This window comes from Serinus canaria, chromosome Z (genome assembly GCF_022539315.1).
Source record: "Serinus canaria isolate serCan28SL12 chromosome Z, serCan2020, whole genome shotgun sequence".
NCBI classification, from domain to species: Eukaryota; Metazoa; Chordata; class Aves; order Passeriformes; family Fringillidae; genus Serinus; species Serinus canaria.
In genome coordinates this window covers 43,940,232-43,966,482 of record NC_066343.1, presented here as the reverse complement: position 1 = coordinate 43,966,482, position 26,251 = coordinate 43,940,232, and the positions used below count along the sequence as shown (strand labels likewise).

Here is a 26,251-nt window from a genome sequence, read left to right as displayed (position 1 = left end):
GAAAAAGTGCATGACTGGATTTATGTAATAGTACAAGACAAAAAAACTGTATCAAATCAGGTGCTGTAAAGCATGCCAGCACCTCTGTATTACTTATATCTAGCAGGTAGTTAAAACAAGACCGTGGTTCTTTTAAAAATGTGCATTAAAGCTAACATAAATGAGTAAAACTAGGCAGCAAACTATTTTTCCTGCTTATCTAACAGCTGAATGTAACTGTAAAAATTAAGCAAAAAAATTAGAGTTAAACCACCATCAATACAATTGTTTTACATCATAGGCCTATCAAGGCTCAATATATATATACAAGTGTAACAGCCATGCTTAGTAGAACGTTATCCCCAATGCTTAGAAGACACAAAGACAACTAAGTAGATTGTTTTTTCTTTCTCTTTTTGTTTGTTTGCAATTTTTTTGGTGTTTTTTTGGGGGGATTTTTGTGTGTTTTTTTGTTGGTTTTTTGTTTTGTTTTGTTCTGGGTTTGGTTTTTTAATTTTTTTTGTTCTTTTTTGTTCTTTTTTTTTTTTCAGGCAAAAATTATGGGAAGAACAAACTGGCTCTTTGGAGATACCAAAAAAATTCTAACAGAACTAGGGACAACTGCAGTTTTTCTATTTGTTTTTTGTTTGTTTGTTTGTTTTAATGAAGGATCTCTTCCCCAAATTAAAGGTCCTACGTATTTGTTTCTATTAAAAAAAAAAAAAGAAAAAAACCCCAACAACCAAGAAAGGGGAAAAAGCACCTGGTGTTTTTTTCTTTTGCTAAAAAAGAAAAGAAAAAATTATTTATATATATGTATATTTATGTGTGTGTGTGTAGATATATATATACATAATATATATATATATATAGATATAGATGATATATATATATATATGAGGGAGACTGATTATGGCAGTTCAGATGTGAGTGGGCCCTCTCTGAGAGCTGGCATTTTGCTCTGTCCATAGTTGACCTAATCTACTGAAGTGAAAGGAATGTTTTTATGCAGATTGGGGTTCTGGCTGTGCCGGTTTCGGCTACGGACAGAGGAGAACATCATGTTGCACCCAGGGACTTTGCACTTGTGCATTTCTCGCAAGTGCACTGTTTTGTAGTGCACTCTGAGGGTTCCCTTGTTGCTGTACATTTTGTGGCAAATGTTACACATTATCCCACCGTTGCTCACCGAAACACTGTTGAACATGAGGGATCCTGGGACATCGGTGCCCATACCTACAGCTAAGGCAGGGGCATCTGCTTTGTGGGCAGATTCCCCGCTGTCACTTGCCCCATCGACGTCATCCAGGAGAATACCCTCATCGCTTCCTGCATCAGATTCTCTTGAGGAATGGATACTGCTGCTGGACTGGATGCTGGAGGTGGTGCTCAGGTCTAGTACCATATAGTCTTCTGCCATGCCCCTGCCGTACCCATTCATATGGGAATCCTCAGTGCCAGCAGGTGAGGAGGTGTCTTCCCTTATGTCAAGCCCCATCTGATGCTGCGCGCCATATATCTTCACCAAAAATTCATCGCGGAGGTCCTTACTAAGAGAAGGCTGTGAAGTGTCCAAGCCCATGTCATCCAGTTCTTTGGTCAACAGTTTACGGTGCAGGTTTATGTTAGCACTGTGTCTGGGAAAGGAAGAGGGAAGGGAGAAAAGGAAAAATGTACAGTATTTTTGATTAAACATACAGTCAACAAGCACCAAATCCAAATTATGATTTATTGATCATTTCTCATAAAATATCCTCTATCCATGTTGCCTGGAAATTTCAGTCTTTCTATAAGTGCACAAATTGCAACATTAAAACTAAACAAAACAAGCAAATTCCCCCCTTATTGTTTTTCTTGTTAGCTGCTGCTCCTCAACATTAGTCTCCAACAGCAGCTGCAGACTTTTTATTTGAAATAAAAAAAAAAATTGTACTAACAGAAAATACAAAATGCTCTTTTTTGTTCCTGAATCCCTGCTGACTTTCTTTCTCTTCAAGAGACAAAATATTAATATATGGAATACATGAATGTGTGTCTAGCTATGTCTTACTTTGCATCCGTGTCTTTAGACACTTCTTCATACATACATTCATCAAAAGATGTTTATATTTATATATACATGTACTCACATAACTCTGTAAGTGAAATATTTGAGGTAACTGAATAAGGCATTGTCAGAGGCCCTGATTCTGGTAATTTAATTCTTATATGAAGGGATTCAGAATCAGGCCAAACCAAGATGAAGAAGACTTGAAGGGTTTAAGAGAACAAGTCTTTGAAATCTACATGTAAGTTTCTGAAAATCTTAGTCAAAGTTAGTGGTTTCATCCCTCAAAGTTGTCACTGCCACTCTTCCCTGTCCTTTTCCTGTACTGTCTGCATGAAGTCCTGATTGACTCAAGCAGTGTAATATCCAGTAAAAAAACCCTATTAATGGCAGTGAGAATTTTGCCCCAAATCAATCTCAAAACTTAAGCGTGGATTGGTTTAGGTATTTGCTGAAGTTACTGCAGATATTCAAGACAATGGCAAACTGTCACTGATGGAAGTGGATTTTAAACCAGATCCCAAGAACAGCAAATTAAAAGACTCTCAAGTGTTTTACAGGATTTGGGCCTTTGCTCTCATAAAATAAAGCTCTACATTTGCAAACAATGTAAGCCTTTGGGTTAGTAAACATGTAAAATAGCCTATTATTTGAAACTGCATTCTACTCTCCACTTTTGGCATTGGCTTTATTTATCCACTGCAGTAGAACCTCACTGATTTGCAGTAGTGTCAGGAAACCCTCTTTGAAAAACTGCATTTTCTGAATTAATGATGCAACAACAAACATGACAGACATCAAAGACCTCTGAACACAGAACATGCTCATTTTGCTGAAGTGCTTAAGCATAAGAAATCAGTGTAAAGTTTTCAGTAATAGAAAACTTTGGGGTTCAGTTTTCAGAATGTGCAGCATTGCTGAGGAAATGACAAATATTTATTCAGTTTCTTTGGAGGGTAACTTGAATTTCGAGTCAGCAAAAAAAGAATTAGCGAAGTTCTACTGCATAACATTCTTTGCAAGCTAAGGACCCAAACCCGCAATTTACAACATGCAGACTCACCAGTCTGTCTGCCCATTATAAATTGCAGATCAGAGCCCAAATGTAGGAGGGAAAAGAAGAGGGGGGGGATGGGGAGAGGGAGGAGGGTGGGGAAAGAGAGAGAGAAAGAGAGATTTTTAACATAGGAATAGCTTAATTTGCAAAAAGCACTAGGTACAAAATTGGCAAGGGAAGACATAACAGTGATCAAATATTTTACAGATATTCAGGTCCTTCATTAACAAAAAAAGGGAGAAGACGAACAATAGCTATTAGCAATATTTCCTTATTGGAAGCTTTTATTTAAGAAACCCTTTGAAACATACCTCTCAACCAACTGAAGTCCCAAACATGGCACAGCAATACAATGCAAATAAATAAAACAAATGCAATGTAGGAAGATTAAATTGATGTGAAGTAAATCTCTGTAATTTTCTAACACTTGCTTTGTGATTCATTTATCTGTTGCACTTAACTTAAGGGAATAAACAAACAGCAATAGAACTGTCCCATTCACCTGCAAATGCAGGTACCTGTTCTCTGACATAAAACTGATACTGAAACGTAGTTTAATTGAATTGTGTATGCTTGGGATGCAATTATTCCAGTAAGGGGATGGTCTAGAACAGAGGATTTCTCTCCTAATGAGATACAGTTGAGAGGTATGGGCAAGGGCAGAAAAAGTGGAGAGTATTTCTTGCTTTTGTCCCACATGGGAAATACTCTTTTCACACAAGCAAATACAGCACCATTGCTTTTTTGAGGCATAGAAGTGTAATTATGCATATCCCCACACTGCACTTAGGAAGGCTGAGCTTACCTTGTGATAAGATCAGCTTTCTAATCTTTTGCTAAATTGAGATCACAAAAGAGAGAGAGAAGAAAAGAGAAAGAAAGGGGGAGGGGGAGGAGAGAGAGTGAGAGAGAGAGAGAGAGAGAAAGAGAGAGAAAACAAATTCACATTCCAATCCAGACATATCTGGTTAAAAAAAAAAAAAAATCTGAAACCAATAAAACACAGACTTTTAAAAAAGTCTTGATTGTGAACCTGTTTTTTGTCAGCTGCAATATCACTTATACTGTTGTCATGATGGATACTGACTCAATCACACAATACAGAAAACATAAAGCAAATTAATCAAAGCATATTCATACCGAATATTATCCACAAATGAGTTCTGAACAGATGCATGCAGTGCACATACATGAATGATAAACAGTAGTCCTGATGGTCCCTTGCCTTCCTGGTTTCAGATAGAATACAGCTCCATTTAAAGCTGCTAAGTGCAGTACAGGAAACGCTTACTGTGAAGGCCTGTCCACACTGACCAGAGTTATTAAATGACTGTAAAAGCACATTTATGCTTATCATCATAAGGCTAACTGCAAACTATTTATAAAGTACTCATGTGTGTACTTATAATTTCTCCCCTTTTCTCCCCTCTTCACTCTTGTGTTACGGGAATTTGTTTCAGCATACAAGCTAGTCAGGATAACTGTAATTGTTGCTTCCGTGCATTTGTGCCTACTCTTTCCTTGGTTTTCTGTTGAGAAAAACAACAGTGAGGCATGCAGTGAAAAAACCTTCAGCATTCAGTAAATGAAGAGAAAAGAACAAACTGCCATGTTAAAGAGGGGGCACCAAGCCCCAGACAAAGGCCATTCTGAGAAAGACCAGTATAAGGATGTAAACTCTGCTGATGCTCTGATAAGAAGAGATGCCTCCCTTATTAAATTCTCACTTACAGCAGTAACAATCAGTAATCTAGTTAAAGTATGTACCAGCCCTTAATATCTGTCAGGCAAACGATGTGCAGAAATGTGTGGACCAGTTCTGGCACCCTGCTCAGTAGTGTCCCTTTTCCGCTGTCAGCAGTACTGTTGGATTCTCCTAATATAATTACATTGACTTTTATTCAATTAAGTGCCATTCCTAGCCTTAAAAAGAAGCTACTTTATCAATTGATTCAGGTGTAATGCAATAATAAAGATGAACTCATGGCAGTGCATTAGCTCTGCTGTTCATAACTTCTGAACATAGGTTCATTCATAGCAGTCGATTTCCATTATGCAACCACAGTTCAAAAGAATTGATTCTTTTACATTCATTTCTTAATCTATTTCACTTGTGCTTAATACTGCCCCTAAATATCATATGTGAAAATATACTAGAAGGAGAAGGAGGTATGAGCTGTGAAAAAAATTCATTTATTTAGAAACTGAAGTTTTGAGATCTTATTAAAAACCCCAAAGTCTCAGACCCCCTTTTGCATACCAAACAGAGACTTTCCATCGTAATCCAACCCCTTCTCCTCTGCTTTGTCACTCCCAAACCCTAGGAATCCCCTACGAGCCCTCAGCCAATGCTAACCACCTGTCATCTTGTTCATCTGCTCCTCCCCATGATACCTAAAGTTTCTTGCTTCAGCTATTCTGTTCCCTGATGTGATTTACAAAGCTCCTTACGTCTTCCTCCTCTGCTCCCAGGTATATGTTAACAGTGGTCCCAGAGTAAGCCGAGGCACAGCTTGGGCAGAGTGATTTGTGCCAATGCATGAACACTGCCATCAAACAGACTGAAAATCTTGAAGCAAAATATGCCAAAACCTGCTGAGCTTCATCTTGCCATGGATTCATTACTTCTTATACCACAGCTAGATAATTTAGGGCCATCTTTGGTGCCATTTGCAACACTGCAACTGTTGCTGTATCTGCAGGGAAAAGAACTTAAAGAACATAAATGAATGGGAGAAATAAATATATGTGTATGAAACAAAATATTTGACCAATTAAATCCTTTCAAAGCCTCTGGACTTCCTAGATTGCTCAATTGTACATCAACTACCAGAATGGCATTTTATCCTCATAGTGGAAAGGCTGTGTAAAGACAACTGGTGATTGAAGTCTTCCAGACAGAAATATGTCAATGAGTTTTACTAAAGGCATAGCTCGCTCTACTTCAGTCACTATACCTATCAGTTCCTAGGGAACAAGGGATGGTGAAGAGGGTTTGTTTTGAAACTACTAGCTGGGGCACAGAATGTCCTGATACCTGTTGAGGTCTGTACTACATGTCAGATACCCGTGAAAATGACGAGGGTATTTTTTCCAAGATGTTTTGAAATGTAGCTTGTTGTGGCAAGGAAGTTTGAGCAAATTCTAGGACCAAGAATATCTGATTTTTTTTACATAAATACCACACTTTTCAAGTTACTGTTAATTAATTACTTATATGGAAGGCAAAAGTGTGTGCAAAGCTCTCACTAGAGTGAATTTGACCATAAGAATGGAGCAGTTCTGCCATGAGGATGATAATGATAATGATCATACACATAAGATCTGTGGTTGTGGTGAAATGTCAACCTCTGAGTTCACCACTGCCTTTTCAGACAGGAGTTTCAGTAGCAGTGCAGTGCAGAATCCTACCACAGTTACAGAAGCTCCCTGATTCTGGGCATGATCCTGCTGGTGGTAGTATTTTCCTTCTCTTGCAAAGTTCATGGAAGTATTCCATCTTTACTAGAATTCATTGTTGGTTACACCCTACCTACTACTTGCAAATTTCTTAGTGACAGATGCACTATGCACCAACAGAAGGAAGGGATTATAAGCCTAGGAAATATGGTTAATTAAACATACATTCTATTTACACAGATCATAAATCCTGACTGGGATCTCTTTAGCAGTTTCCTTCTATGCTTGTCAAGGAATCTGATTTTGTTAATTTACTGTCCATTTGTTGGAAAAAAAAAAGTAATGGCCACTTTAGTTTAGTTTTTTTCAATTAGTCGTCTTTAAATTTCATTTTGAGGTGAGTGAGAAGGAATTTATCAGAGTAGAATTTTTCCTGGTGTAGAAATTGGCATGAATCCTATGGATGACTCAAGGCCAAATTTGGATGTACCCATAGCTGCAGTCCTATCTGCACCAGGGCAAACCTCATCTCTGATGCACAGAGAGGAGATAGAGAATTCAGATTAAAAGAGCACTGTTTGTTTAGATGTGAGCATTATAGAGGGCACAAAACCAACCTCATGAAAAATCAGGTTGAATGTGTTCACCATTCAGAACAGGACAGGCCGTTGAAAATTAAGCATATAGTATCATTTTATTAATTATTTTAGCAATATTTAGTATGATTATACCTAAATATTATGGGATGAGGGAGAAAAAAGGAGTGAGAATGAAAGAGATGCACAGTTGTTAGGGCAGTCAGTTAGGGATTGTGGAAACCCACTTTCCACTGCTTGAAGCAGTGAGACAGAAAAGCCAAGCCAACTGCTGTCCCAGTTAAATCTCCTAGCTACTACTTCTTGTCTGACTGTAAGTGACAAAGCTCCCTGATAAAGATCTCAATCAACCATCAAAGTAAACTGTATTGCTCATTAAAATTCTGAAACTATCTATTTCCACATTTCTAGCTGTATCCAGCCACAACCGTTCTTGGTATGTTTCCAAGAAAGCCACCGTCCCAATTTCTTACATTTCAGATATTCTGAATGTGACTTTTCTGGAAAATACATGATTTGATAAATTAATACCACCTAGCCCTACCATTCTAACACTACAAAGAAATCACAAACAGAACGTAACAGCAGGAGGCCATCAGTCTTTGGTCAGCTTTGTTTCAAGATCAATAAGTGATCCCAGCATTAAGTAATACTATAAAATTATATTTTGAGACTTAATGTAAAAACAGCATAAAATTATTTTCCGTCTAATTATTTTTTTTCTGAGTGATTGTATAATTTTTTTTTAAAAGAAGACAGAAGCTACTATTGAGTTATAAAACCTGAAAACAAAAAATCTTCAGCAGTTTGAGAAGGTTTTCTTGATTTAGAAAATCAAAGGCCAGAACACAATTGGCTGGTGATTTATGTACAAACTGATTAACCTCTTATTAAAGTTGGATATGGAAGTTACTGCTCTAGTTGTACAGGTTCCATAAAAGCTACCCTTCTGCTATACTTAGTTTACAACTAAGCTCTATCAATCTGGTTTAAAATATAAACAATGAAATTTTCATTACTCCTCCTGTGAGACTTTTTCTTCAGCTCAGTATTCAGCCAACATTTTTACCCATAATGAAATGTTAAAGGAAAGTTTTCTTTGTTTCTCTTCACCTCAAAGGCAAAGAGAATTAAGATTTTTGGTTTTGTTTTAAATTTTCACATGTTTGTAGTTGCCCACACAATTTAGTAATATGTTCTTATCTCAATTTCATGTCCCTTTTCTGCTTGTTTAAGCCTGAAACTCATAGAAAGGCCCAGAATAGGTGAACACTATGGAAAGTAAACCCAGAATTTTATGCTTTCTCAGAATCTCTGCAGACTGAAAGTGCTGAGTTTCATGCAGCTAAAATCAAAGAACCAGAAAGTAAGACTCTGGTTAAATATAACAGTGTACATATTTATGAGAAAGATATGGCCTCAATTCTGATATTTCTTCAAGAAAGAAGCAGCAATCATTTCTCCCATTTGCTTACGGGAATCAACAATAAAACAGTTCCTGGAATTTAATTAGTAACAGAAACTGTTAAAGAAATTATCTTCTCACTTACTGTTCTAATTTTGCCACTCTATCAGCAGTCTTTGATACAGGGTTTGTTTTGTTCTGTTTTTTTTTAATTAAAAAGAAAAAAAAAAATCCATAAATCTAAGCAAAGATAGTAACAGTCTGAAATCCTGATCTGACATAAATTATAAAATTCACATTTTGTCACAGGGACAAAGTTTAAGTCTGTACATTAGTGTTTCCATGTATTTGATCATATTTAATTTGCCTCTGAGTGTTAGGGGAAAAGTAGGCTAGACTTTAGAAAGACACAAAGCAAAAATACTACACTACCCGATAAAACCATGGCATTTCTACATGAACAAGGTAATAGCATCAGCTCTTGAGGCCTGAAATTGTATAGAATCTGAAAAATATTAACCTTTCATAGGAAGAAAATTCAAAAGGTAAAATACAGTTCAGCACCTATTAAAAAAAGTAAAAAAAAACCCAGTGCTTATTAAATACAGGAAATAAAGGACAAGCAAGTTCTTGCAAATTAAAGATGTGGAGCCCAGTCATTTCAATCCCTTTCAATATGAAACAAATCACTCACACTGGTCACGAAGACAGCTCCCTCTACACTCAAATTATTCACTTGAAGATAAGCTCCTATCAAACTCTTTAGGGGTTTAACTAATTTACTGCACAGATACGGCACGTCTGTTGTAATAACAGGTAGGATGTATTGGGGTCGACCATTTATCAGAATTAGACTTCTTTTTTCAATTCACAGTGAATTATGCTGCCTACACTGCTCCTCTTTCTCAGAGCTTCCCATCCCCTTACGGCCCCTAATGTGGCAGGCAAACAAAATTGACAGTCTCATCTTGTCAACAAGGGGTGATTCTCCTGAGAAGCCATTTAACTTTGCAGAGGAAGCAATGTATTAATGTGCCTGTCCCAGGAATGTTAATCATCTTCAAGCTCCCTCTAACTTTGACATGAACAAAATCACCAAATTTGTTTACTAAATGAATTGTAATATGCTAATAAGAGAGCATGACATATATGGTAAAGCCAAACAGATGGTTTGTTTACTCCACTTTGCAACTTTATAAATGCTGTAACTCTGAAGATGTTAGTGAGAATTATTGGTTTGTTGGCAGTGGCAAACATGCCTTTTGCATACTTAATCCACAGTTAGAGTCAGAAAACAATTTATCATCACCATGGAATGCATAAAAAATGTTAATGCAGTGATAGCATTTAGGAAGGCAGGATAGTTGACTGTGTGGGCAAATACTCAGGTTAAATATGAAACTGATATTTGATGGCAATTTTTGCTACCAAATGATTAAAAAAACCCAATTTGTCATGCCTGAGACTTTTGAAAGGTCCAATAATTCAGTACATACCTGTTGAGGTGTTTAGTGAAATGGTCCTTATGGTGTGAACAGAATTAATCGTTCACAACAGTTGTGCGTGCTCAGAAGCATTGAGGTTATGCTGGCCTCTTAATATATTACTATTGTTGTCCATTAAAGATCAAAAGATGTTACAAGCAAAAAGCACAATGACTGGTGTACTTGCCAAAGTTGCTGAGAAACTATCAAAACTGTGTTGCAACACTTCAACCTCTCACTTTACTAGCTGCCTGGAAGCAAAACAGACTCATTACAAAATAGCCAGCACTCTTGTCTAATATCCGGACTGGTTGAGAAAGTTTAGAAAAAGAGGATTTGTCTGACAGAATATTTTTTGACTGAACTAACACAGTGCCACAATGTTACATGCACGGGAAGTCGTTATACATATGACAAAGTCCGTTGATGGGCATAACAGGTGCTTAGCACTGCTATCACTCCAAAGCTTTTTCTACAATTTTCACAAGCTCTACAGAGAAGTTTAGCTGGTGTAGTGCACTGCAGTCATGCATGAAGTGCTCATATCCACTCTGTTGAAGAATTTGCTAGTCCTTGACACAAGATGTATTTTCCCTTAAGAAATACTGAAGGAATGAAGAATACATGCATTAACATTTCTTTTCAAACCAAAATGATCTAAATTTTACATAAACCAAGTTTTGCAATCAGAATTTTTCATCCTTCATTTAATTTTACTGCTACAGCCAAAAGTGATAATTTTGCAAGTTTTTAGACAAACAGACCCTAAAGTTCAGCATGCCACTCATGAATTTTACTGAACTCCAAGTTTCAGTTTATGCAGAAAAAAAGAAAAAAATCAGAAACAATTCCTAGTTTTCCCCTAGCTCTGATTTCAAACCAAATCTTTTCTCTCAGATGTTGTTGCACAGCAACACATTATCTCATGGTTTGCTTAGGAGATTTACAGATTTTTTTATTCATTGAACCTCAAGTTCAAAATAATAATAAAACTGGAAGTCCAGGGATAGTTTTGTACAATTTCAGATGCCACAGCAAATCTGTAAACCATTTATTTTGATCAAAATGCAATAGTAATTCTCATTCCTAATGTTTGTTTCTCTAAAAACGCTGGTTTTATTTATATAATATCAGAGGAACTATAAAACCAAATATGATGTGGCATTTCAATAGGGTTCCTCTATTAGTAATTTTCCCTACTAAATAAGGACCCCTATCAGGTCAACAGATAGCTGATTATCCTAAAACCTCCTTTCACTGATGCACCAACTTCTCAGTAATTTAAATCCTCTTCCATACATGCTATGGAGATTCTTCCATACATGCTATTGTCAGCATTTATTAAATTCTCAACTTTTTACTCAACCACAGGAGAGCGTGCAAAGATATCTAAGTTCAGCTTGCTGTCCAAGGATTATTTTGGAAGAAACATTAGCGGCTGTCCCAGCCTGGCGCTTATATCTCATTTGAAACATCTACTCATTCCTGACCAACAAAGAAAATTTCAATAAAGTACTTTTACTGGTTTAACAGCAGTGAGCTCCTGGGATTGTCAAAGTGCTCAGTCTTTTCCGAGGAGAGAAGGAATCAGCAGCTCAAATATAATTAACCTTCCATTCTCAATGCAAACTGCCACGCACAGGAGCTCTGCAGTCTATTAGTGAAGTTATAACGGCCAACAGGCAGAGGCAAAATTGGTCAAAAAGTTGGCTGCTGCTGTCATATTTTTAGAATTATGATTAATGACACTAATAATGTGGATGATTACTGATACGTGTATCTCCTGCAGTTTATCATATTGCACTGGCTGCCTACGTCCACAATAAACATGATGCTATCATTTACCTCTTTATTGAAGGCAATCCTTCTCTTGAAGGAGCACATTCTAATTACTTTGTAATGTTTTATGTCTTAAACATTTTGCAGCTCTGGACCTTGCCAACTGCTTCATGTCTACCATTGATTAATTACAGAATGTTTAATCAAAATTTAGAACCTAATGCAGTCATTTATGAATGTGCTGCAGTGCCAAGATAGTTAGGCTAACGTCCCAGGCTTGGAGAGTGCTGGGTTCAAAATTAAATCCCAGAAATATGGAAGATGCCAAAGATTTTACCTCAAGTGATTTGAGTTTAAAAATCTTACTTCAGCTGATGAACGACAGGCACCCACTCAAAATGAGAGGTCTTTGTTGTATATGTATGTGTGCTTGCATGCTCCTTTCACATTTTTCTTCTTCTTCAAATGTCTTAATTTTTCTCTTTATGCCATTGTTGCTGCAGTTACAGCCCCTTTACAAGCCTTCCTTGCTGCTAAAGCTCCTGCAAACACCAGTCAAGAGAGTGCAGTTTTGAAGTGGTTAAACGAGTGAAAAATAATTTGCAGGGACAAATACATAAGTTTTTTTTTAATGTGGATTTTTATGGTACTGTCATACAACCATTCACCGTTGAAGTTAAGTGTTTTTTTAATACCATTACTGAACTGCTGAAATGGATGCTAATATAGCTTGGAGTGCTAATGTCAAATCCTGGTAATAAAAAAGACAGACTGCTGAATGAAATAATTTCAAGTAAAAAATAGAACAAAAGTGCTCTCACTCTCGCTCTACACTTTTATTGAATTGGGACTGACTGAGCCAATTGCTTTAGAAGTCTGTAAAACACAATTACTAGTGAGCTGACTGACCCAGCAGTGCCCCTTCTGTGACAGAAGAGACTAAAAAGGCTGCAGAATTAGTGCTGTTCCCCTATCTGGCTATCAGACCTGAGAGACATCCAGTGCAGGATCTGTTATGATTCCTGCCAGGGCCCCTCCTCATGAAATCTTGGTTCTCAGTCTTGCATAATATATATTATATATATTGCATATATATCTGTGTGCATCTTCATCTTGAAACAAGGGCTCATTTACCCTCTGAGAGGGAATCCAAGTTCTCTTTCTATCCATTGTATTTTTACATCCTTATCTAATAACATAATGTATGTCTTTCTGCATCCACAGGCACACATATACGTTTGGTCTATTTTTATTTCCATATACTGTATGTAAAACACAAAAGTACAACCTAAGGTTTACAGGCAGCAAAATTAACTATGTCCCATTTGTATTTTCTGTTGTAAGTGGCTGAACTGTAATTACTTTCTTTATTCCGGCATAACAAAGAAAAGGAGAGAGAGAAGAAGAGGGAAAGAAAGGGAAAAAATTGTATTGAACTGGAAATGTGAAACGTTTTTCCCTAGTTAATAAAATAAGCAATAAAGTTTGTAAAGCACTAAAAAAAAATCAGTAACATTGGAAATAACAACTAATAAACCCTGTAATTTACATCTTGTGTTTTAGACTCTTACAGTTTTGACAGACATACAGCTTGGGACTTTCTTACCCCTCTTTATTCAAAAGAAAAATAAAAAAGAAAGAAAACCAAAGTGACAGCAAAAAATATCTTCTTGTTACAATCTTATTCTTTCTTTCTCTTCCCCTGCTTTCCCCACACAAAACAAACAATTTTACATTTATTCACAAAGCCAACAAAGTCCTGCAATTCTTTCTCTTTTATGGGAGCATACGTTTCTGGCAAATCTAAAACTCTTTCATTTCGCTTCCAGGTCCATTTATATGAAGCTTGAAGGTGCCTCATGGCAAAAATGTTAAATTATTTCTTAGACAGATCTTTTAAAGCAATGCTATTCAGGGCAAGCTTAAATGTGAAATAGACTCTTAATTAAAAAAATAATTTAAAAAATATTTTTCTTAGCACAAGGCAAACTGCTCATTTAAAAGATGTTGTTGGAAAGCAGGAAGCACTACAAAAAGCCTTAGATTTTTTTTAGAAGTAGTGGGCTTAAAACTGTTAGGAAATATCCAGTTTGCCATTAAAATTTTAACTTGTGATGAGCCATAAGAGGTACCTCACCTGAGATATTCCTGTGTAATCTCAGGTCCCAAAAGACCATCTGAGGTACCTCTAGAGGTACCATTAGAGAACGTTTTATGTGTACGTGCTGGACGTGAATGAGTGGTTCCTACTGAGGTACTACAGCACAACATCACAAACACTGGCACATGATGTGGGGCACTGCTTGCCTGAAGAGACAAAGGACAGCAAACTTCTACTCCTGGTGATCAGGATTAAGGGGCAGCAAAAAGCTGTGCACAGTGTCTTGCACTGCACTTGCAGTGCCTACATAGTGGTCTCTTCCTTGACACTGTGGAACACTTAGTTCTCCTTCATAACTCTGTGTGTCTTCCTTCAGGACCACCCTGAGATAAGTAGTGAGCAGTATTTTTAGCTTTATTTCTAATATCTTCTAACTGAACAGTATATTTCTGAAACTATAGGCTCTACTTCACAAATCTGCTTTTACTCCCTGTCATATTTGCTAATGACTAGCAGCTTGTATAATCATAAAAAAATGTTCCGGGTTTAGAGAAATTGGATTTTGGGTTTCTTTTCCCCAGAGCCCATAAATTGCCAACTATTTTTGAGTAGCATCTTTTACTGTGATGTATTTCAGTGGAAAACTCTTTTGTCTCACCTCCCTCAGTAGCTAAGATGTAGTTTGTCAAAAAGCAGTGGAAAAGAAATCCAAATGATCTTTGTTTTACCATACTGATCACCTGCTACATAATTCTACTTCAAAATATATTTTGAAATGGCAACCTCTATCTAGATATACTGATAGAACTGGCACACAATCATTCAACAAAGCGTTATAGCTATTTTGAGGCATCTACACATGGTAAATTTTTCCTCTTTCAGTTTTCTTTTTTTTTTTGTGTGTGTGTGTGTGCTTGTTTGTTTGTTTGTTTGCTTGTTTGTTTTCATTCATAAGACTTGCCTCACCAATTTTCTTACTCACATTAATTCGTATATGTCCCAACACAGTCACTCAGTTCATGTTCCAATGAATGAAACAGCTCAAATCTAGGGGAAAGAGCAGCATTGTCATTATGGGGAAAAGAAAATAGTCTCAGCTATTAATAATGTTTGGTCAGGGTAAAAGATCTGATGAAAAGTTTACTTCTTGAATTGAAAGTTTCTCTTTTCAAACAGACATGCAGAGCTGACAAATGAATGGATAATGATTGTAGGTATGACAGCATTTACCTGCCTGAGTGTCTCTGTCCTTCACTGAAGCTGTAAATCCAAAGGCCAGTATACACACAGCTATTCCTGACACAAATTTGTTTTCCTCACGGTTCATTATTTCTCCCCAGACTCCTGCACCTGAGAGTGTGCAGTGTCCTGGTCTTATCTGCTATCTGTAAAGTACAGCTTCCGTCACTGCAGCAGAAATCTTACAACCTTCTGCTCTTAAGTATAAAAGAACAGCAAGAGGATTTCCCTGCAGGAACTTATGTGGGTAGATGTTTTATTTAACCCACTTCCAAAAGACTCTAGGGAAGCTGGGACATCTCCATAAATGGGAAACAACTTTCCACGAACTCAGATGAATGGAAAATAATTGTCTCCCACTCTCTGGAAAATCTGTGGTTCTTCCAGTATTTTCTAGGAACCTAGGGGCAACCAGGATATTATGATAGGCCTTCATGTTCCCTGTCCTATCTTCTCAGACAACCTTATTCACCAAACAGAAAATATGCAGAACTTATGCAGGAAACTTGGACAAAACACATTAAACATTTACACTATTTGTCACAATAAATACCAGGCAAAAATATTGCTTAATAGATGTTCTGCTTTTAGCTAGTCTTTTCAGTGTTTTACTTGTGCTTCCCACCTATGTTAATCCTGGTGTAGCAGTTTGTTTAAATAAACTTTTCAGGTCACTGAAAATACCTTGGCTCATTTGCAAGTTCACATAAAAATGAGGCTTCTTGAACTGCATGAAAAACTGTATTCTCCCTCTCTAAGTGACATAATTTTATATACCAAAGCAGAACAAGAAAATGTAGACAACAACCACCACCTCCAATTCAAATCCCAAATAAATGACTGTATGTAGTTGGAAAAAAACTCCCTCCACACCAAAACTGATTCTTCAATATTTGCTCACATAAGTAGATTTGTGCTTCAATTTATTTATTTTCTTTTAAATTTAAAAATCTTATTAAAATTTATTTAAACATCTTATGAAGACAGTTTTATATGCATTCAAGTTTTAATTCTGCTTCTTCTGATCACATTGGTGAGTATGCAATATGACAGGCAGTCTGTGTTCAACATGACTACTCATGGAAGAGGTTAGATCAGTAGATCTGGTTAGGGGTGGCACAAAATGTTTCTTTATGATACAGCTTTTCTTGGATAAGGAAGAGTTATGTGAACATTAGCAATGACACACATCTTAGTGTCTCTGCAAGAGAAAACCTAATGGTTCATTCAATTGTATTGGATATGCAGCTAGTCTCTTTGTGATCTGCATCACGTCCGGAAACAATCGTACAGGTATAAAATGTGTTTATATTTTTAAAAATGTATCAGATACAATTTTTGTCTCTTGAAAAATGGTTCATCAAACACCTAATGTGTTAAAACTGGATTTTCTTGTTCCTTTTAGAGGAAATTCAAGTTGTATATGACAGTTAATTATATTTGGGGAATACAGTAATAATTATCAAGGACTGATGCAAAGTATTATATTTCTTGGAGCTAGAATTGAGTGCATTTATAGAAAACAATTCTCTAAAAAGTTACTTGTAAAAGATTTCAAGCTTAGTAGGATGATTGTGTCAAGGAGGTGATAACAGGAGGCAGGTAACAGATTTCTCACATCTTCACCTCCCTTGATAATGTTTGCAGCGGCTCATCATAGGTAACCGATGTCAATTTATACAAGCACACCTGTACAAGGGCCGGAAGTCAGGTAACCAGACAAAAAGTATGTCTCTGCTTTTTCCATATAGCTACCCAGAGGCCCATATCTGCACAAATTCATTTCTGGAAACATCAGCAGGTTTTAATAAACCACCTACAGATGTCTTGCTCCATACAAATCAAGGAGTTTACATTTTTAAATCTGGACTGATTTAACTTGCAATCAAATGGCATGATCACACTTGGCATCAATAGTTGCCTCATATTTATTTATAAGTCACCCTGAGCAGATATTATTTTCTTTTTAAATTTATTCATGGGGTTCAATTACCTTTCCCATCTTGTGGAACACACACACATGCACACACACACACATGCACATGCATATGCATGCATGCTCAGTTTTTGAGAAAACTTAAACCTAAAAGACAAACCTGAGTAATGAATAGTCCTATTAAAGTAGCAGACAGACAAAATGAAAAGTTTTGGTTTGTTCTTCTCAACAGGTACATTAAGAATTAATTTATTCTCCATACTTTGAGAGAAAGTAGTCACATAGTCACCCATTGTTATTAATGTTGTGTCATAGCTTAAAACCCTGATTTAAACTGATTTTAATAGTGTCAGTACTGAGGTGAACTGGAGATTTAGCATGCACTAAGTCTAACTGAGAAGATAGCTCTATTTCTCCTCCTCCAAAAAAAAAGTTTCTCAGCAAGAACTAATGAAGGCAAAAGGTTCACCTGCCACCTGGTTTCATCACTGGTTTTGACCACAAAATTCTTGGCTCTTATAGGTGAGAGACCAAAATGAAGCCAATGGCTCAAAGTTGCATCTTTCAAACCTCTACTTTTGAATGTACTCTTCAATTCAGACTTAGATGAAACTTTGGCATTGCTGTCCCCTTTGGTCAGGAAATAATTCTTCCCTCCTCCCATGCACGTCTCATCCACTGTTCAGGATCATTTTCTGAGCAGCTGTCTTGTCAGCCTGTGCTGACTTCAAGGATTAACTACACCCGTCTCTTTGTAAGGAAAACTCAGTGTGTGCTGGGATAAAACTCATAGATGAGGCTGGGAAAGACATCCCAGGGAAATCCGACTACTGTGACCACTGGCCCTTTCTTCTCATTTGCAGGAAACATCTTCTCTGACTCCAAAGAGAATTCAAACCACAAGGACAAATGTTTCTATTAAAGTGGTCAGTCCTCAAGGGAATGTATCTTCTTCCCATCTCTGTTCCATTTAAAGTTATTTGAAAAGATGTCCTTCCATTCAAAAGGAGGGTTATGACATTGTTTCTGACAAAATTTTTAATATGGTCTCTTTCTCTATTTACTCTCCATTGTCTTTTTGCAACAAGACTTAGCCTGAACATCATGTCTTCAGAAGAAAGGACATCTGAAGGAAATACAGGAACAGAAATGGATGAACAGCTATTCAGGAAGTGGTTGTTGAAGTATGGAAGAAAAAGTGGTTTACTCAAGTCTAGTGCTTCTAGGTAAAGAAGTCAGAAAGAATACTCTGAGGAAAAGACCAAAAAATCTAGTTATTAAGGGTGATTTAATGAGTGATGTTACTTGTAACTGAGAAGAATGATAGGTGCTTTTAAAAATATCTAGGCTAAACAGAGCTTGACTATTGGAAAACAATACCATTTAATTTTTAGAAGGGATAACAGAATTTATAGGTCTTTGGTAGTAAGGAAGTCTTACTTTGCTTTCCTTCCTCCTGAATTGAAAAACAAACACATGTGAAGTGAGACTCTAAAATCTTCTGGTGATCTTGACCATAATTTGCAAAGATTAGCACTGGTTGGCCAAAGATCTCAGAGGATAGTCCAACACTGCAGGCAGAAGGATATTTATGCAGGTGTTGACCTTGGCAGGAATGATGTAGGAATGATAAAGCTAGATTTAGTCAACCTTAGCACAAATTGCTATAGGATGCTTTCTGCAAAGGAGGGGTTTGCAGCTCTAACACAGATAAAGCCCTTCCTTCGTCCAAGTAGCACTGCTTTTCTCCTGATGTGATATGCTACCTCGGGTAACAAGCAGTCTGTAACACCACCCCTCCTTTCCAAAGCCCATTTTACAGTAGCTTCACCTGCTGTCAACAATTTGGGGTTTTGTGTATGTACAAGTGGGAATATTTGATTAACCTTTGATTAACTAGAGTTGCATTGGAAAAGGATTTAATCCAAATCAGATGCCTCTAAAGGAAATAATAATTATCAGCCAATGTTATCTATCTCCACTTAAACTTGTATTTTACTACAGAACATGGCTGGAGTTGTGAGTTTTAGATGGCTAACTAGTTATAATAGGATTAATATTATAATTAATATAATGCTAGTAATAGGCTTAAAAAAATGACAAAAAAAAAGATAAAAACTTCACAAGACTGTAAGCTATTGAATAGCTAGAATTCTGATTTTATTACAGAGATAGCACTGAAAGTACTGAAAAAAAAATTTCATTTTAATTTTCAAAGCAAAGACACTCCAGCTAATCAAAGATTATATGAGTGACTCATAGCACAAGCAAATCACAGAGACTTTTGAAATGAGTGCAAAATGGGAGGCAAATCCATTTCAAATATTATCCAGGAGTTATTACTGTGTGCTGTAGGTAGCTTACCCTTATTTCTCATACAGCAGTTGTTAGCAAAACACTCCTGAGTTTTTAACTGAATTTGATTTAAGTGGTTAGATTAAGTTCTCGCTTTACAATCCTATTAATCTAATTATCTAGTTATCTTTTTGGCCGTCTCCATAATCTAAAGAGCTGGGAATTGCATACACTCACTTGAAGAAGAAAAAAATAAAGAGAAAAATATATATATTCAAAAGGATGAGGAGAAAAAAAAACTAAAACAAATTTAATTGAAAAATTTTGGGGGTAATTAAATAGTTTGCAAAAGACCCCCAAATAAACAAAGAAAGAAAAGACTAACAAACAAAAAATCACTCCCCAACAAAACACAACAACAAAAAAAACCTAAACCCAACCCAAATACGACTAAAAAGAAAAAAAAAAAAAGGGGGGCGGGGGGGAATAATTGATTTAACTTTTACTTCCTAAATTATATTTTAACAAAACTGTCTTTTTTTGGACAAAGTATTAGAAAATGCTTTCATTTGCTTTCTTTGACAGGCTGTACATATGCTTTCATTTCTGAACATTTCTAGACATTACATTTCTAGATAAAAATGGATAGCCCAGGGAAATTTTGTATATGATTCTTGCTCAAGTATCTAAAAGAATTATCCTAAATCATGAGAGAATTTCCTAGTTCTTTAATGGCATTTCCTGACTACTGTTGCAAACCAAAACTGATAAATAACTAATAAAAATTTGTAGGGCATATACATTGTATGACACCTTTGAATTTTTTGAATTACAGAACCATTAAAGAATATAATATGCAAAAAATGTCTTTTTTCCCAGGTGCAACACATAACTGAATCATATTCTGAATGTTACTAATGGCATGATGTAAGAAGATGGTCTTGTCCATTACACAAATCAAAATGATAGCAAATAATAATTCTATCTTCAAATTTGCAGCCTGCAATTTAAGACTCTAAATCAGCTTTTTTACTCCATATTTCTTTCAATTAGTTTAATAGCAGCATCCTATGTATATCACAAAAAAATTCAAAATGTGCCCTATATGCAGGTTCTTGTCTTGGAAAAATTTTATGCATGTCGTCGAAGTTACTCTTAGAATATCTAAAACTTTACTATGCTAACTTTATTACTACCTTGATCTTTCAATGTAGTATGGTTGAAATTTATTACACTGCATAAAGTCCCACATCCTAAAGCTAATCAGCTATTGCATCACATGCTCAATTCAAAGCTGGTTTATGTAGTACATGACTTTTCATAGTAGTACATGATTTTTGTAGTAGTACAAAGACTTTTTGTAATACATGATTTTCATAATTCATTTAAGGAAACAGACTGACTTAATCAAATTCTTGACTAACAAAGATTATGATTTCAGGAACTGAAAGGGGTTTCATGCATCTAAGCTTAGCATAGATCATGCCACTGATTCACACACTTCCATTGTCAAATTCAAGACTCATAAAACTTATCAGCATACAGTAAGAAAATGAGTCTTAATTTAGATCTAACTGCTTTGTATCTACTAGCTTAACCTACTGAAATGCAATCTTCCTAAATTGTCCCTCTTAGGTGTTTTGAACTTGCATTCTTATATTTGTTCATATTTTTCTGTTTAATGGATTTTATAAATGATGAGAAAATACATGAGATATTTAGGGACAGTATTCTTCATCAAATCAGTGAATTTTGGCTCCTCAGTATCCTTAACAGTAACTTGTTTTCATTCAATAGTATGAGAAACATTCACTTTCAAACCACATCAATTTCAATGAAAAAAATACAAAAACAAATCAGGAGCTGTGTATGAAATGTTTAGCCAGTGTTAATTTCCTTCCTGTGTTTGCTGAATTATTACAGTCTAATGAAAAAATATGAAACACAAGTAAAGGAAAAGAGGCGACCCAATTTCACCATTACTCCATGAACCAGAGAGATTTTATTATGTGACAGTATGATCATCAAATGAGAGAGTTTTTATCCACAAGTATGAAATACTTGTGTTATCCTATCACTTTGACAAATTCCATTTGTATTACATTCTCCTCAGGAATCAAAAAGAACAGTCTATAAAAAACCAACCAAAAAAACCCAAAACAAAACAACAAAAAAACAAACCCTAAACCAAAGAGTTTATGGACCAGCTGCTTCTGTTTAAGCCCAACTGCTTTTGTATTGATGGAGCATAGCTCAGGCATGATGTCATCTGAAGGGCCAACATAATATACCCTGGTTGATCTTAAAAATATGTAGGGAAGCCATTTCTCTTTGAATGTGCACAATTTCCACTGGTGGAGAAGGCAGTTGCTCACATGCAGAAAATAAAAATGTAGACTAAATGACTGTAGTGGATAGAGATGTGTGTAGGTTCTACTAAAGAAACAGATAATGATTTGCTTAATTCTTAATATTTACTTGTTCTCACTACAAAATAGCATCTAGTTTTAAAATATAAATATAGTAAAGAACAACCTTCCAGTGCTTCTTGTTTTCTTTTGTATGACCCTATGAGGATGGAAATACTTCCAGTCCTTTATTACCTATCTCCATCTTTTCATTCAACCGTCCATCCACCTTTGCCCTCCTTCCTAGTTCTATGGTTTGATATGCATGCAATGGAGATATTTGTATTGTATATAATTTACTAAATTTACTTCTCAATGGAAGATTTTCTTGTTTTAAATGTTACAGGAAGAAGAAAATAAATGTAATGAGGTCTGTAGCTTATAAACAGAAGTACAATACACATGTTCACAGGAATATAGAAAGTATAACAACATTTAGTATCTAGGCAGTCACTTAAGAGGATGGCCCAATATATACCATTCTGAATGCCAAGGAACAATGAAAATCTTAAAGTGATAAATCTCTTTCAATGTCATGGGAACACAATTGTCACTTGTCATTACTGTGCATCTCTCTATTTCTTCACATAGCCTAAACTGCCTATTCTTCCATAATTCAACGCATTTAATAATGCAGAAAATCAATTAATATTTACTGACCTGTCTCTGCTTCTCCGTGATGGGAACGCAGCGTTACAGCCAGCCACTGTGCAGACATGCATCTCTTTTAAATGAACATTTCGGTAGTGAAGCTTCACACTGTAGGAACTCTTGAAACTTTTCTTGCAAACATAGCAGATCTTCGGGTCTGGACTGGAGCACATTTCTCCTTCTGGGGAGAACTTCTGAGGGCTGCTGTAGTTGAATGTAGAAGCAAAACTTTCATGAAGAGCAGCCATACTGGCACTGCCTCCATTGTACAGTCCATATTGGCTCATATAGAACATATCATATGTAGGGTCTGTATACTCTTCCTTCACCTTAATGACATCCTGGTTGGAAGAGTCATTGTGGTTTTCATCTGGTCGGTCACTGTGCATCATAGATTTTTCACCAGGTTCATGGAGGCGATCATCGCCTTCCAGGGATTCTTCACACAATTTGGGCTCTGATGACTCTGACTCATTTTCATAGTCTCTCTCATGCTCCTGGTCTTCTGATGTCATGCTGTCTGCCCTTCTTATGTCTGGTCTGGACATACATCTGCTTCTGTCACTTTTGGAAAAGTCTTTAACAGACAGGCCTGGGCTCATTTCCTCCTGAGAATGGCAGTGATTGTCATGACCAATGTCATTCACCATTGTGCTCCTGTCATTCACCTCTTCGTCTTCATCATCAAACTCATCAGCAGTGTCAATAACTTCCTTTTCAATTTTAACTGGCATGCTTGACTTCCTTGGCTTCTTCTTGGGGGCAAGGTCTGCATTGGGCTCTGGGGTAGGCATCAACACTGAAGGTACTGATGACTCTGAAGGAGGAGGGGGATGCTGCTCCATGCCACTCACAGCTGGTATTATGGGACTGGTCGGGAGTGAGGTTGGAGGACTCACCATCTCTCCAGGAGTAAGTAAATTTCTGTAAAAAGGAGGAACAGGTTGGACAGTCTTTAAAGCTGGGAAGACCAGCTGACTGGGAAGAGGGTTCTGTAGTACTGGGTCCAGAGGGGGAGTGGTAAACCCCATCGGTGGACGCCCAGGGCTTGTTAAAGTTAGGTTGGACTTTGTACTTGCTATGACAGGAGTGGCGGCACCTGATGTAGCACGAATTAGATCTTTGTCACGGTTATTCCTTAGCATAGGCATGTGGAGGCGGGGATTTGGGTTAGCACTGTGGCGATTGCGGCTTCTCAGAGAGCTGAAGACCATATTGCAGCCTTCAATAGTGCATCGATGCTTGATTTTCAGGTGCACAGCATTGTAGTGGATTTTAAGAGTACCTTTGTCATAGAAAGTTTTGCCACATGCATTGCAAAACACTCTTCCTTTCCTGGAGGCTGACCCCATTCTCCTCATTCTGTGAATTCGGAATGAGCTTTTTGTGTGCTCTGTTTTTGATAAATCATTGACTGGCGTAGGTGTTTGAACAGGAGAGACACAGGCTGGCTCAGTTTTGGGCTCCACATTTGTGATGCTGGTCAAAGCATTCCTGCTGGATGCTTGCTCATTCTTGAAAGGTGTAGGGGAAACTTCAGATTCACTGCTCTCATTATATTCATTTTGGGTCGTAAGGCTTGGTTCACGGAGCCTCATTGCTGGCTGTTCCAGCAGGAGGCCATTTGGAGGCAGCCCCAGCAGTGGAGCAGAGACTGGATTTATGTACTGGAATGGAAGCAGGAATGCAAGGCTATTCGGGATGTTTTCAAAATGATGAATGCTGGAAGGGTTGCTGTTCTCCAGGTGAGCAAGGAGACTTGGGCTCCTGGTGCGATTATTGCTTTCAATAAAAGTCCTTATATCTGAATCTGTCTTTGAAGATGGCACAGCCACAGCCTGCCCTTCCTTTTCTTGAATTGCCATCAGCTCCACGATAGATTTCGTTTCTCCAAATCTCAGGAACTGCTGAAGGGTAATGATCTCTTCTTCCCTGGACATGATGGCCCAGCGGTCCAGCACCTTGCCTGCAGCATCCTAGAGGCCATATCAAAGAAACAACAAAGACAAAACACAAAGAAAAGCTTATTGATTCTGCATAATTATTGAAGAAGGTGCTCTGCTGCCTGAACATGAAACACTAAGCTCAAAACACAAGATGCAAACAGTATTAATAGAACTTGACCAAACAACACAAACTTTCCATCCATGCAAATACTGTAATTAGAATCACAGTTAGAAAACAGATTGAGTTTAATAGTGCCAGAGTACACAAAATGTAGACCCTGGGACTCTGTGATCTAAAATGCTTTCAGTACTTTTATTTTAACAACAGCGATCTCTGCAGAATGCTACTGTTTAGAATAAATTAGTAAAACATGAGCTGTTGTGCACACAACTGTAAAATACAGAAAATTATACTTAATCACTATTAAATGGTGACACTGTTAGAAAGAACTAAGTAAATACAATTGATAGATTTGCTCCTCAAATACAAGCAGATATAAGACTGAAACCATTTCATAAGAAACTTTGATGCAAGGCAAAATGTCTTGAAAACAGCACATAACACTTGTATCTTAATCCCTTTTTTCCTGGACTATTACTGGCAATTGATTGATTGTAAGCTTGCAACTTGGTATGCTTTAGACTTGAGAGATTACTTTTTTTGTAGCCTTCTTATAAATGACAGTTAAAAATATGTAAAAAAGTAAGGATCTGATGGATGTAAATAGCATAAATGTGTAAAAATGTTGTCTCTTAACACTGCCTTCTGATAGCAAGGGAAAAATCCAGAGAGAATACACATCAGTAATCACAAGACTATCTGTTGTTAAATATACATTAAAAAGCATTTCACACTTTCATTTTTGCTAGTAAGCATGAGATTTGCCTGAAGGTAGGACTTAAAAATTCTGCAATGTAATGTCAGGCAATCCATTCAAGCAAGTATTGATAAAAACATATTAAAATACTTATATAATGAATACATCATTTTATTGGCATCTTTCCTTTTGGGCAAATGCTGGACATAAAATTAGCACAGTAACTATAACCAACAAGAAATGTGGAAGGCCATCAGACCAGAATTATTCCAATGCTCTCTCATGCATTAGACAGTTTGAAAGCCTTACAAGACACACCACCATACTGCCTCTGATATTCTTACACCTTGAATCTCAGGTTCAGAACCTTACCTGAAGACTTTGGACTACACACTGCTGCAAAAATCATTAACTCTTGTTTGATTATGAAGTCTGAAATACCCTTCTTCCCCTCCAGCCCCTTTACCCCCTGGATTTATTTTTTTATTTATTAAATTAATTAACTATTTTCAGTCTTCAGATGACTGATACTTCTCTTCTCTCACATTTCCTAGAGTACCAAAAAATAGAATTTTGCAATGTCAAATAATAAATCATGTATTTAATTGATTAGAGTTGGTTGTATTATTTCAGTTTGAAAATGTTCAGTTCAGTTCGCCTCTCTGGGTATAAAGTTAATGCTGAAGATTAATGCCATGTATGTTTCAGCACCACAAATTCTTTATAAATGCTTCACACATGAACTTTTACAATCAAACCTTGAAAGGCAGTAAAACCTTCAACAGCAATTGGAAAATCTTACCCAGTTAACCTAGATGGAAAGGCCCAAAACCCATCTATGTGTAGAAAATGTTCATTCTGTATTTATGGTGATGAATGAAACATCATGATGCAAATGCTGGTTTTGGTTTGCCGCATTAGTATGGAAATGTGTTCACCTTTGAACACCCCTAAGCACAGTGGACATGTCTGATTTCTCTGTCCTTACAGTTCTTGATGTAGCAGTATTTTACAGGCAGTCAGTACTATCTAACAGAAATAATCCGGAATATCAAATATCACCCCCAACAAGAAAAATAAATGAAGTAAAAACAAACCTAAATGGGATGAG

The 26,251-nt window shown here is 36.7% G+C and overlaps 1 protein-coding gene across 9 annotated transcripts in view; it reads right to left on the bottom strand.

The window, feature by feature from the left end:
• Positions 1-877: 877 nt before the first annotated feature.
• The window catches only part of BNC2 (basonuclin 2), a 324,291-nt gene continuing 298,917 nt past the window's right edge, over positions 878-26,251 (bottom strand). For 6 of the 9 annotated variants that reach the window (XM_018918354.3, XM_018918356.3, XM_030236941.2 and 3 more), the window contains 2 exons: positions 22,386-24,352; positions 878-1,616 (listed from right to left, as the gene is read on the bottom strand). In XM_018918354.3, the coding sequence (XP_018773899.1) occupies positions 956-1,616; positions 22,386-24,352 (2,628 nt within the window). In that variant the 3' untranslated portion in view covers positions 878-955. Of the gene's footprint in view, positions 1,617-3,888; positions 3,920-14,829; positions 14,895-22,385; positions 24,353-26,251 lie in introns of those variants that run through there. The other 3 variants (XM_018918357.3, XM_030236945.2, XM_030236944.2) reach the window with 3 other exon arrangements.